General features: G+C 48.1%; 1 protein-coding gene across 1 annotated transcript in view; it reads right to left on the reverse strand.

Moving 5' to 3' along the window:
• LOC8039365 (peroxidasin homolog) overlaps positions 1-14,274 on the reverse strand; it is a 73,056-nt gene that overhangs the window by 20,207 nt on the left and 38,575 nt on the right. The window contains exon 13 of the mRNA XM_029990166.3: positions 13,511-13,780. Coding sequence (XP_029846026.3) covers positions 13,511-13,780 — 270 coding nt within the window. The remainder of the gene's footprint in view (positions 1-13,510; positions 13,781-14,274) is intronic.

Genomic DNA, 14,274 nt, shown 5'->3' on the forward strand with positions numbered 1-14,274 from the left:
CCCCTAAACTTCAGTTGGGCGTACATCGCACTGACGATGTATTGGCGCTGCCAACTTTCATGACCGCCTTGATAGCTAAGTTGTACAGCTTATTATTATTATTATTGTATTATTATTGTAAGCATTATTATTATTATTATTAAAATAGCTTACGTAAGCGTAACTGACTGTACAAATATTATAGGGGATTTATTGGCCCTACTGTAAAACCTCAGTGTTTTCTTTCTGTACTCTTTGAAGCTTACTTTAGCTGTTTCATATCTTATATCTCACCGTCATCAAGCCTCTCGTAAAAGTTGGGGCCGTCAGCTTGATGTCAGTGCGCTGTACAGCAAACTGAAGTTTGGGGTGTCGTATACACTGCCCTAATGAAAAATACACCAGGCAATCCTGGTGTGACATCAAAGAATCCTGATGTGACACCAGAATATCTGGTGTGCCCACCAGCGATGCTGATGTATCGAGCACACCAGCCTGGCGTGCCCACCAGAAATGCTGGTGTACCCGCACATCAGCCTGATGGGTACACCAAGGGAGTCTGGTGTCACATCACAAGGACTCATGCGCCGACCAGGCAGCCTGGTGTGCACACCACGCAGTTTGATGTGACACCAGAGTTGCGTTTTTGTTGACTTCTCCCCCCGGTCCGCGCGCGTGTTTTCTATTAGTTTGTGTGCCGCTCCGTCCCCCGACGGGGTGCCTTGTTTCGTCCCGTCTTGGTGGTCGCCGGAGACCCCGCGGCGGGCTCCTTTGTGCTCAAGAAGTGTCCCCCTCGTCCCGAGCACTTTCCCGGGCGGCCTTGAGCAGCTTGGGGCGCTCGCCGGCTCGCCTCTTCGAGGGTTTCTCTTTTCCTTTCCGCCGGTATTCTTGTTTAAAGGCCGCTGTACAAACGGGACGTTCTGCAGGGAAGAACCTTCTCTCCCGAAACTGGAGACGGGGAGGGAAAGGGCCAGCGTTGGGTGGAAAGGGCGTCTAGAGAATGGGATTAGCCTCGGGGCAGAGCCATCCTCTCGAGAGGGAGTAGGGACGGAACATAGCTGCCGTGGAGTTCCGGCTACCAGGTGGAAGATAAGCTTGTCAAACGGCGACCTCGGGTGCGAGGGCGGGCACGTCAGAGAATATGAAAATAGCTGCTTGATTAGCCGGACGACCCAGTGCGGTCTACTGGCTCTAGAAGGTGACTCGGATGAAGAAAACTCGTTTTGCTCCAAAACTCTAAAAGCATTCTGGAACGTGAACTCCTGCCACAAATAAAAATAACACATACATGAAAAACTACGAAGGCACTTAAGCTTTCTCCTATGATGTGAAAATGCGCGAGCATTACAGGCAGAGTTATGTTGGCGCAACTTGCAATAAAGAAAAAAAAAGTTATGTCGGCGCAACTAGGCGCAACGAATAGCGCGCTAGTTTCACGATCAAGAGGGCCTAGCTTCGAAACCGGGCAGGGAATGATTTTTTCTCGTGTTCTTTTTTTATTTCGTTTATTTTTTTTTGTTCGGTCACGTGACAATAAAAATCACATAAACAGAATTTTTTTTTTGGCCACGTCGCCAGACATTTTTTTTATTATTATTACTTCTCCTTTTCCTCTGTCTTTTTTTTTTTTTTTTTTTCGGTTTACGCTCCTTTTTGCAAAACTCTTTGCACCTATTTCGCGTTACATTAGCGTTAGCCAAATCATTTTATTTATGGCAGGGAATTCTGCCGTACGTATCTTATATTACTATTACCAACCCTGGCTTACAATACGCATAGAGAATTCCGTCCGGCAACCAGTTTGGGAATGACGAGGCCAAATTTGTGTTATAATATTTTTGAGGTATAAGCCTAATTTCGGCCTCGCTATCCGTCGGTCTCTATGATTGGCTCTTCAAGTATCTTTTGGGAAGGCAGACGACAGGCATTTTTAGTGTGCACGTGTGTCGACCAGAGTGAACATTGCTGAAGCGCCTCCAGTGTGATTTTGGCCGTAAATAACTGGAGGCCCCGGGCAAACCCCCCCCTATGTAGAAAAGTATCTACCTTTCTCGTTTCATAGAGAGCTATGAAAGGGACGAATCCCAGCCGAGTCAAACTAGAGGCTTGCAAACGCAATCGTGTTGACAACAGCTCCAAGGAGTTTGTATGACTCTCTCTGGCAGTGTGCAGAGGGTAAAGGCACGGAGGTAATATATGCTTTCGCCTAGTCACCTCGCAAACGGTTGGGTATTGGCTGCAGAGATCCATTTCGCTTTGTTTTATTACCGGGATTATAGCTTGATTTCTGTGTTCCTAATTTCACAGAACGAAATCGCTTTTCTCGTGTGGCGTCACGGCGGTGAGACAGAAATGAATCAGTGTACCGGAATTCGACTATTGTGCTCGTTCTATAGCGCTTCTAAAAACCGTGTGATCACGACTGTCCAATTAACGTCAACAATGCATAAACTGCAGTTACTTGTACTCGTATTGCATCGTGAGGGAACGACTATGGCTGGGTAAACAGGAATAGGGAGAATGGGTGCGTGTGATTTGTTGAAGTTCGAATCAACAAATCAAGCTTCAACGAATGCGATAGTATTGCATTCACTGAACCAGCTATATGAGTTTTCAGACGGTATATACCTTCCAAGTATGCGATTCGTGTTCTGCCAGTGGTGCCTCAGCTAAATTAAAAAAGCAAAATCCACGTTGAAAAAAAAAAAAAAATGTTTACGGTGACTCGAGCCGCTCCCGCGCCGAATCATGTTTCACGTAAGCGTAATATTGGGGTCGATGCACGACGAGTTGTCTTCAATCATAAAAATAGTTTGATTACGATTATTGGCAGCGCTAAGAATTTTAAAGCCAAGCAGTGAAGACAACGGTGTTCTTAGAAATATTATATACATTTTATTTTACACTGTTTGACTACGCTGCCGTCGTTATGTTCTTGAATTATTGGCTAGCTTGTGGCGGACAGGGAAGTCTTGCAGGACCATATGATAGGACCTACACTAAACCTGCCGCACTTCAAAAAATGTTAGTCCAATGCATACAAGCTTGTTCAAGGCGGACGGAGCGTTGCGCATCCGGCAAAACGCATACAATCGCTGCCCGCGGCGTTTTTTTTTTTTTTTTTTTTTTTCGGGCCGCGAAATAATTTTTAGTCAAGCAGCAGGCCCCCTCTTCGGCGGGTTAAGCCGGATTAACGGAGGCGTCTCCTAATCCATTCTCCATGTTGTCCCCTCGGGGGAAGGCGGTAAACAGGTGGGGGAGGGCGGTGAAGGAAGGAAAGGAGGGCAGGAGAGGAGGAAACGCAGAAAAAGTGGAAAGCGCGAACTGTACGGCGGCCTTTAAGTTTGAGAAAGTAAAGAAGTCTTCTTTGTGAGTCGAAGCCGAAAAGATGTGTTGGTCCGCTTTCCTTACTTCCGACGAGCTTGGTTTGGTAGCAAAGAAACAAAGGAAGCTAGTAATTATTACTATTTTTGGGGCCGAAATGCCTACTACGAGCGAGGAGGGCGTCGACCGCCTGAACGAGAGAGGATTACCCTGCGAGCCGCCACAACGAAGATCATCAACGAGACTGGCGTCTGCTGGCCACGGATCCAACCGACATCGGTGAGCTCGAAGAAACATTTGATAATCTTCTACTTAAGGAGGCTTCCCTGAAAGAGCTGGACAAGGAAATCGAGCTATCTGTCGAATATGATGCCTTAGAAGAGGAAATTTCTGGTGCGGAGGGGCAAGCTGAAAGGCCAAGAATTTCGGAACGACAGGGCGTCCGGTTCTTCGACGCACGGCAGTGGCTCCGGACAAACTCCAGTTGATCACGCCCAACTCCCTACAACAGTAAAGCTTCAAAAACTTTACTGTTGTGCTTTTTTGCTTTTTTGAATAAAGCAATTATGGCAGCAGCGTTGTTGTCAAACTTATCATTGTACGCTTTTTTGTGAGTAAAGCGACACCCAGTCAACAGGTGGTCTGGTATCATATTACAACAAAACCTGATGTCCCGCCAGAACACCAGATTTCTGGTGTAACCTCAGAACACCAGATTTCTGGTGTCATACCCACACATCAGATTTCTGGTGTCACAACAGAACACCAGGTTTTTGTGTCACACCAGAAAACGTCCCAAATCAAATCTGTGAAAAAGTCTGGTGTAACATCAAGTCACACCAGCCCTCGAGCTGGTGTATTTTTCACTAGGGTGTTAGCAAGTCCTGTGTATTTGGCGAATCTTTGGGGTGAAAAACACGCTATTTACACAAATTACGATACATTTACAAGATGAGTAACCGATAATTCGTTCAATAATCATGCGAGGTTGTAAAAAACGTGTTTTGGTTCGGTCATACACGCATAACCGTGTAGCCGACCTCGATAACACGCATCGCCCCCGGCGACGACCGCGGCATTGCCTGCTATTGAAGCACCGGAATGCTTGGGGACACACTTAGAAAGGACCGTCGAGACAAATGCCGCGGAAAGAAACATGTCTCGGAGACAGATATGCACCAAAAGCAATTGCGCCATGTCGCAGGACGTTGGCGAAACCCGCGCTTACCGTGCTCGCGGTGCTCGCCGCCATCTTCTGGTCGATGGCAATGCGGCTTCCCTCATGTCGCCCATGTTTGTATTTAGTTTAGGGGTCCTGATAACAGTTTCTTAGACACCACAAATAAAGTCATGGGTCTAATTATTCGTTCCAAACAGTTAAAATGGATATAAAAAGCGTGTCCTCGATGTGAACACGTGACATTGCAGTTGGTTTCGTTTTTGCTTCAACCCTCAACTGCACGCGATCTGGCCACGGCGCAAGAGCAACGCCGATGTATGCTGGAAGCAAGCGCCGGTTGGCTTTCGTTGTTTTTGTTTGACCGGAGAAAATGTGGCAAGTACGCATGGCGCCGCTACTGTGTTGGTTTGACGGGACGCGAGAAGCTTCGCATAGAGCATCGGAGTTTGCGAGCACATAGTGAAGACGTGACCGGAGAAGTGCCCCTGTGATGTTCCTGGAAGACGGAAAGTAGCATTCGTAATCGTCGTGTGTGCTTTGAAAGCGGAGGGAGTCACAGGGTCCACGAGTTCGCAACCACAAGCCTAGGTTCACGACAGCGCGGCGTTGACTTCGGCGATCTCGTTCTGTTTGGTGCAACCCGGCGATGCGAATAAGAGCTGAAACATTCGTCGTGTGTGGTGCGGTGCTTTGTATTCCGGGTCTGTTTGAACCACGCTTTTAACACGGAGCGCAAATTGTTTGTTGCGTGGTGGAGGTTCAACGGGTACAGTCCCGTCGTCGTCAGCTGATCCGGTCCAGCTGGTCTGGGAGGACGCAGCGAGCGTTTTTAAAAGTAAATCTTCCTTCGTTCTGTTTCAAACTGTGGAAGTATCCCGACACATACCGTGAGTAAGAAGCAGCGGGCGTTTTCAACAAAATTACGTTGTTTTAATTGAATAATGGACTCCGGATTGTTGTCTTAAATCTGCCGTTTTTTATGCTTCGTGTTGGACTGCGTTTGCATAGCGACGCACACCCTCAAGTAGATGATTCGGTCCTGCAACGAGTTTGTTGCGCCAATCATGCGGCGTGAATAAATTAGGACAAGGTTTCCTACCTGCCCACAGATGCATGTACTGAGACCATTTTTTATGTTGTGAACGTAGTGCTTTTTCTTTATCTTGGAAGACGCGTTGGTGCATTTATTATGGTACAATCACTTGAGAGTTGAGACATTGGAGAGCGAGCAAGCTTTCTCAACTTTGTCTCTTTCTCTCTGGCACTGCCCTGTTTCAGTTTCAGTAGGCATATCTACTAGCAGGTACAAACTGCTCTAAAGAGGTAAAAAACGGGAAGCTTAGGACGGTGCGGACTCCGTGTTTGGCGCTTTTCGCAAGGTGACAGGGTAAATGCTTTTGTGAGATATGCGGAATATGCAAGCGATTTTGTTATGCCCGTCGTTTGCGTCTCTCCAGCAAAACGAATAAGATGATCTACTACAAAGGCGCAATCACAAGCCAAGATTTAAGATAGCAGTCGTTTGCTTCGGTGATCCGTGTAGCTGTATTTTACCCTGCTCTCTGCAACACCGTGTCATGACGAAGAGCATGGAATGGTCACGGTTTATGCTGGACTCCCGGTTGACAGAAACCCGCGTCGCCCGCATCGGCACCGAGTGCGCTTGGGCTGTTGATGCTCAAGCCTTTCATCCGCGGCTTGTCGCCAGCTCATCCTGCTGCTCAACGGTGAGGAAGCGGCGAGAGTAACCTCGGAAGTGAATGTAAATCCTCGTTCATTCAGTTATCCGGTGTCAAAGTGTGGAAGATGTCCAACATGTACTGAGGGCGGGAACTACGAGCGTTTTGCCTTGCTTTTATAACCGAAACCAGACCAACGAGATAACTGCCTTGCGTACTCTAAAATGACGGAAGCAATAAGTTTCAACAGGTCGAGTACGTCACCGGGGATGTACGCGAGACGGTGCACACTGTTTAAACGCTTGCAGTATCCACGAGTGGTACCAGGAAAGCGACGTCAACAGAGAAGGAGCTCGCGATTCAGCATGATGCACTGCTACGGGCCCGTGTATCTTCAAAGTTCGGGGTGGTGGCAGTATAAAAAAAAGACGCATCAGCGCCCCACACCAGTGTTCACGAATAACACCGTTCACAAACTCCCAAGCCCCACCGCTCTTCTCGACACCGACACGACATACGACAACAAACTGCATCAAAACGTCCCAAAAGTGAAGGCGTCTGCTCCCGTACTGCAACTGCTGCAACTAGCGGAAGTGAAGTGTTGGGCGGATGTCCGGATGTCCTTCACAAAAATATATAAAAAATGCTTTGCGCAGAGATCATTTTCATTTATTGTTGTATACTTAATGACAAAATCCCAATAATTTGTTTTCCTATCTGATTCAAGCTAGTCGGACTGTTCATAACACTGGTCAAGCAAGAAAATAACAAAAATTTGAACTTTTTCATGACCGGTTTAAGATTTATTGTTAACATATCGTTATTTATTGCAACGGACTAACATTATAGATTTTGCCTCCATACTTTTTAAATGCAAACAGTTCTAACGCACGGCTGTCCATTGCGCCGTGTTTTGTGTATTCTTCTATAAATCTGTAATGGTCAGCTACCAAAGAGCTCACCCGCACATGTCAAGCCTATATGCGCCGCGGGGAGAAATGGATATCGAGTAGGAAGTGTCGGGCGTAGTGTCGGTTGTTGTGTTTGTGTACATGTCGGTGCTGTGTAGCTGTGTGCTGTGTTGCCTGCTTTGTATGTAGGGTTGCTGTGTAGTCGTGGTCGTTCGCAGTGTTAACAGACTCGTCTTTTTTTCTAAAAAACAGGTGCTAGAAATCTCGATAGGTGGCGCAAGTTACCGCCCGTTTCTAAATAGTTTGCTCAAGTTATTTATCCATGTGAGTTGGGCATTCGTTTTTTTTTTTTTTGTCTAGCGGCTTGTTGAAGCTACCAACGAGGTAGAGGGGCTTAGAGTGATAAACCGGAAGTTCGGAATTGGCACCCCCCCCGGTTGCCGCCATATTTTACGTAAATGTGACCACTCGTCACGTGACCTCCCAAGAGCCGTGACGTCACAGGTAAGATGGCAGCGCCCAGAGCTGGCGGATGCGAGTTTGTTCGGTGCGCGGTAGCCGTGATCTGCAGCTGCTTTCCGACGACTTCGGGCTTCTTCGTGCTCGCTGACGCAGGTATAATGTGAAAATATGAAGGAATGAGACTTTATACCGTTTTTGCGCAAGATCGCTCTGGATCATCTGGATATTAACGCCTGTGAGACAGCATCGCCGTACCGGTGCTTGGATTCCGGGATGTGTCCGAGGACCGATAGAGCTTTGAGTGCTTTTAACATGAAATTTTCGCATTCTCTTAGCTTTGTTTGAACGTTGAAATATCTGAGAATCTACGCGAAATGTATACGTCGCGTTAGGGCCTAAGGGAAGTTGGTTCAGCCCTCCGTCACCGAACAACCATAGCAACTTTTAGCGAGGAAGCTCCTGCGATTCTTTTGTGCTAATCCACGATTCTACATTTGATCGCTTTTCTTCCTCTTTTTTTTGTGTGTGTGTGAGTGCGAAGTGCACCCTTATTTTCAGCCACGAGGATGGCGTTTTACTGAGTATGGGGAAGAATAAATCGTTGCAGGCACCTGCTTCAAAGCTATTCGACTTGCTATAAGAACAACTGTTTTGGTGCATGCATAGATTAACTGCGCATTTTTTCTGTTTTGTAGGATTTATTGCAGCTATACTCTTTTCCATCAAGAGTGCATTGTATTAGTCGGTCAATTATTTAATTGTTCTAATTACCTGGGTAAGATGATTCATATTTGTGTTCATCCCTTGCCTGGAGAGCAGTCTTGTTGAAAAATGTTGACTACCATTCCTTTCGGTCTCTTCAATAGACTCTTTTTAAAAGTGTGGGCTGTCTATACTTCGCATCACCGTTACTTGGAAAAGGCCAACCGCCACAGCCCCCTCGAGCCAATCAGAGAGACGGAGCGAAGTTGTGTGACAAATCTGTGCAGACAAGCACTCTGGTGATATGCTGTCATGTGCCTCTCTCCAATGTGTGTATTGACTCACCGAGACGGTAGCCTTTGCCGTCTGCCAAATTCTGATGAAACAAATTACAGTAGCTACTATTGTAATTACCCCAAGCTTTCAGACTTTGGGCATTTGTTCGACAAGAATGTTATGTCCGCCATCCCTGTGAATTCGGCTCAGCACGTATTGGACTCGAATGCTGCATTAGCGTTCGACGTGAACTGGGGCCCATTCGTGTGCTTTACGCCGAAAAAAATGGTGACAGTTGTGTTGCTTGATAAGGTTCTGCAAAGGGTCTATTGTGTCATACATATAGGAAGTGTCATGCTATATAACAATGCATCAACACATACTATTAAACTATATGCTCAGAGGTGTGTTTGTTTCTCCATTTAACAAGTTACAGCAGTGTGCTTTAATGCTATTATCATGTGTGTAGTTTTAAGTATCCTCTCTGCAATGCCTATGAAGGCCCCTGGAAGGAATAAATTAATAAATAACATTTTCACATCTCTGGAGTTGGTTTTCGGATGCACCACATGTTCAGGAAAGGTTGAACGAGTGCAGCCCCTTGCAAGAAGTCTGCCAGTCTGGTATGACCCCTTAATTAATATTGAAGGGTCAGAGATGCGAGTGTCCTCGTAAGGTCCAGAGCGTGCAGTGGACACAATTCTCGGTGTGTAGACTCTCAAGGCATGAAGGCAAGCGGAAATATGTTTATCTGGTTAGTGTATCAAATATGTTTATTTCCACTTGATTACATAATTATTGATTCTTAGGAAATGGTTCCATAACGAGTTCTTTCTGCGACAGTCTCGTGTCAGGCGTTCAGTCGTAGTACCTGTAAACCTTGTTGTCGGATGACGCTCCTGGCACGTCGGTGTTCAGTTTGGTCGAGTGGCAACTTTGACCGACTGATGCTGTCTTGTAATCATACGTCATGTGCGGCCACCGACGTCTGATGCACTGAAGCTGCAGGGCTGGCTTCTAATCCGAAAATTCTCCTGGTAGTTTTCGGCATCAATGCAGCAAGCTCGGGCATGTATTGCTTACGTGGCTGTGCCTTTTGCTGTACCGTTGACTTGATAGCTGGCAACAATTTTTGTTTGCTATCCAAGTCTGGTGATGCTTGCAGTTCACTTTTGAGAGCAACCAACCATTCTATTCCTTCAAGTCACTCAGGGGCATTCTCCCTCAAAGTTGGAAATTGTGTGCTTCGTGGAGTGGACACAGAAAATTGATGTCAGCAAATTTTTAGGTATTGTCCTTGGACGACCACCAACACCAAATCCACTGTCACTGCATCGCCGCTCACCTGCTTTGTCGTGCTTATCTCTTGTTGAGGTGATGGACATGAGGAGCTTCGGGGTAATCAGGGATTCAGAATCTTCGATTCGGCATCAGGGACAAAGGTCGCCGAAGGTAATCCTTAATCTCCCGTGGTCGCTCCTCGAGACGTAATCGAGGGTCGTTTGGCACGAACCATCGCAGACCAATTCATTGGTACGGGCTGCTTTGGTAGACATGGTCGGCTTCATGCAGTGGAAGCAAAGCGGTTTTCGGTCGCACATTCGCATCACCTACGTTTTCCTCGGTGTACTTTGTTGAGCACAAACCTACACACGATGTCGGGAATGCTTCGGCATTAGAGTGTCTCATTGAATTGGCATTGAATACTAAGAGGCAGCCGGTGGCGGTCGTCGTGCCATTGTGGCGTAAGTTGCCCTTGGTTTGTCAGATGCCGCTTCGCTCGCAGAAGTCTCGGTTGAAATACCTGTCAAACTTGTTCCGAAACAATCTCGGCAATCAAAATAAAAGCCAGGCAACTGATGGCAGGAAGTAGCTTCCTGATCTCCTCCCAGACAACGTCGTGGATGATGTCGTGGATGCCTGGGAGGCAGGCGTCGAAGTAGTAGCTGGACAACTCGAGTGTCGAGACGCCGGGAAGTTGTTCATAGTGGCAGGCTCGGGCATGCAGTGCACATTCCATGTTGGAAGCCTCGGTGATATGAACACTTCGACTGTTGTTGGGGGTTGCGGACAAGGCTGCCGAAGGTGTTGTCCCTCCCGTGAGGGGCATGAGATTCTTAGGTTCTTGTCTTCTGTAGCATCAAGGTCGGCGTGGGCGTGGGCGCTCGATCAAGCGCAAAACATCCTCCACGAGTGCGGTGGCGCTCTCGTTGGGGCAGTGTCCTTGACAGAATCAAGAATGCGGCTCTCTCTCGTTGATGTTGGCTGACAAATGCGCGCTTCAGCTCGATCTTGCAAACTTCCCATGACGTTAAGGAGGATCCATGGTTCTCAGACCAGCGCCGGCAGTTTCTTCCACGAGAAGTATAGGTTCTGCAGGAGCTGGTTGTCTGTCCACCCAATGTGGCGGGCGACACTGTCATATTGTTCAATCCAGTCCTTGACGTCTTCATACACCTTGCGTGAAAAAGCGTCGGAGTGTGATTTGCGACGGGCATGCAAACAATGGTGGGAGGGGACACGGTTTGCTGCTACAGGTTTGTCATTGTTGGCTTAGTCAGCTTCGGATTTTCTGACAGGAGACCGAATTCCGGTGGTTTTTCCTGGTAGCAGCAACTGGCTCGGATTTCAGGTGCTTCGTGGTGTATTTCCGAGGTTACTTTTTGTGGTATTCGGTCGTCTTGCGGTTGTTCTGCCAGGATCGGGTCAGGACTTTGCTCACGGCTCGACGGGGGTGTAAGACGCAGGATAGTCCGCCAGCCGTGTCCCATTATCGAGTAACTCGGCTGAAGAGCCGCCGGGTTCACACAGAGTGAAGGGCTATGGGTGCCCAGCACCTCTACCAGAACATACGATTACTGCTGAGCATGACCTGCAGTGTCCCAGAATAGTGAATATTGATAGAAGCTAGGACTGGAACAAGGATCCGTGACAGTATAACAAAACTCGCAGAAGAGAATCTATCCTGACCACTGAAGAAGCTGCATTGCTTTAGTGGCATTCTGTCCGAATAAATCCTCTCCTTCGGGGTTTGGCGACTGCCGTGGACGAACTGAACTGAAATGGATGTGGGACCACTTTTCTGGTAATGAGCCACTGCAGACTGTTGCCACAAAGCGGCGTGAGCTGGGTACGTAACACGCTCGATGCAATGTCCGGACAGCTTGCAATTCGCGTAACGAGTGTGGATGAAACGTTTGTGTTGACGAAACGTGCGACAGACCAGCGGGATCAATACCAACTGCAACACCTGTGCTCCGTGAAAGTGCACGTCTACGCCGGAACAATTTCGGAAGCAGCACAGCATCACCTAAAGCATGGCACAGGAACTACCAGCTTGAAGGCAGCTCTTCGGTGCGCCGCACACCTGTGCTCCGTGAAAGTGCACTTCTACGCCGGAACAATTTGTAAGCAGCACAGCATCATTCAGCACGGCACGGGAACTACCAGCTTCAAGGCAGCCTTCCGGTGCGCCGCACAACCGAAGTAAGCCCTCGGTCATTTGATCGAAGCTGCACCACGATTGCACACCGCCAAGCACTACTCACGCAATTTCCGTCGCTAAACTGTGTATCCAAATATATTGCACACGCTTCGCTGAAAACCTCGAAGATTCCGATGGTCAACGAGAGCACTGAAACGTCGCCTTAAATTTTATCCTAGCGGTATCCGAATCAATCCGAGGTCCGAGCAACGTAGGTCAGATTGTCTCTTCCGTGGCAATATCCCGGTCGGTCACCAGCGAAATGCACACCGTTCCTCCGCATTTTCACGTGATACCTACGTCAAACACCACGTTGAACTCTGAACTCGCTTTCGACCGGCCTCATATGACGGCTTCCGCGTCTGAAATCAACTCGCCGAGACGAACGACAACCAACAAAGTATCCGACAAGCTCCGGCCCAGCTGGGGCCAGCCGCTGCATGGGCGCTGCCATCTTTCCTGTGACGTCACGTATTTGGTTTGGTCATGTGACGTGTGTTCAAATTTGCGTACAATGGCAGCCTCCCTTATGGGGGTCACTTTCGAGTGCAGACCGGAACCCCGGTTTATCGCTCTGAGCCCCTCTACCTCGTTGAGCTACCGACGCCGCCGACCGCCGACTACGCACGTACGTACCTTTGCCAGTAGCTACGTCCGCCGCTTGGAGACTTTACTGTGTATAAAAGACATCGAACGAGAACTAACGCGCCCTGTGTGCTTTCAATTCGGCTGAATGGCGCGCGGCTCGCTGGGCTCGTCTCTCGCCTGTTCTCGGCCGCTGGCCGCCATGTTTCATAAGGAACACGCTCGAAACGGTTTTGCGGAAGGCAGACACGGTGTAGCGTGTTAAGTTTACACAGCACCTCATGTGTAGACGAAAAACACAGATGGCCTCGTGTAAAACGAACACGTTTCGACGTGTCCGCTATGGGACAACGGTATACACGTCTGGGCGTGTTAGTTTTGCTAACAGTGTATGTGGCAACGGGTGTAAGTGCTACAGCTTTTATTTTTTAGAGTGTACAGAGGAGGCTATGCGTGGCTTTACAATCTATTTCGGTGTACGCGAACTCAATGCGTTTTTATGACAGTCACTATCCTAGAGGAAATTGAGCACTTCACGTAGCGCTTCGGTATGGCTTGTTGATTACCACGTGACGAATCCGTTGACCGGCTGCCGCCAGGATCGACATTGTATGAAACAATATTATGTTCGCGTGCTCCGTAGAAGTTTGGTAAGCACTGTATAGTCAGGCGAAGTATAAAAATAAAAGAAAAAAGAAATATCAGCATGGTGTATGCGTTGCGTGATCACAGTCTTATCTGTCGCATATCTTTTGTATTACTTTTGGTTTCCACTTCGCTTTCGAGTCCTTGTAAAATATTGTCTCGCGTCATGGCAAACTTACCCAAATCACTCGTGCAAGGATTTTCGTTGAAATATTGCAATATAATGTCCATCCTATTAAAAAAAAAACGATTTGTTTCTCAGGTATATGGAAATCACATTCACCTCTGACGAGGATGTAGAACGGAGTAACCAGTTGACCCATCTCGTTTTCGACGACGCACTCGTACTGGCCCTCGTCCTCGGGACGGAGTCCGATGACCACGAGGCTCCCGTCTCGGGTGATCTTGCGGCGCGGTGTGTCTCCGATGGCCTTGCCCTCCCTGCGCCAGGACACTGTGGGCGTTGGGTGACCCTCAGCGACGCAGAACACCTCCACGGTGGAGCCCTGGTCGGCTTCCGTGTTCGAAGGAGCCGTCATCAGGTGTGGCATGGCTGTAAGAGACCGAAGGTCTTGAGGAGTCCCGACCATGTAGGCATATTGGCCTATATGAGACGAGCGCCGGGACGATGCGTTATTCGCGCTGCTTCATTAGTCCGTCGGCTCGTGCCACCAGCTGAACTCACACTTAACATGAAACGAAGTATAGAAGCCTTCACGCCTCTGATATGCGGTAAGGCCCAGCCATTGAGTGTACATTTGCGGACATCTGATGACACATATACGTCCATGGCGAGTTCCCCAGATAGGAAGGCCGGCCTCAAAAAAGAAAGCACTTTTTTTTTTTTTATATATAACAAATGCAAAAGAAAAGTATTCGAGTTTTGTTGTTGTTGCAGAACACGGAGACGGCAAATGACGGGGGGCAAGAGAGGGATTCCTGCAAATGACGCATCAAAGAGGTCTGACAAATGCGATGTGTAGAGCGACACTGAGCCAGTGAAACCGCCGCTCCCATTTGCGCATCGCGTGTCTCTAATCTAATTGT

Source organism: Ixodes scapularis, unplaced genomic scaffold (genome assembly GCF_016920785.2).
Source record: "Ixodes scapularis isolate PalLabHiFi unplaced genomic scaffold, ASM1692078v2 PGA_scaffold8__174_contigs__length_109621045, whole genome shotgun sequence".
Lineage (NCBI taxonomy): Eukaryota > Metazoa > Arthropoda > Arachnida > Ixodida > Ixodidae > Ixodes > Ixodes scapularis.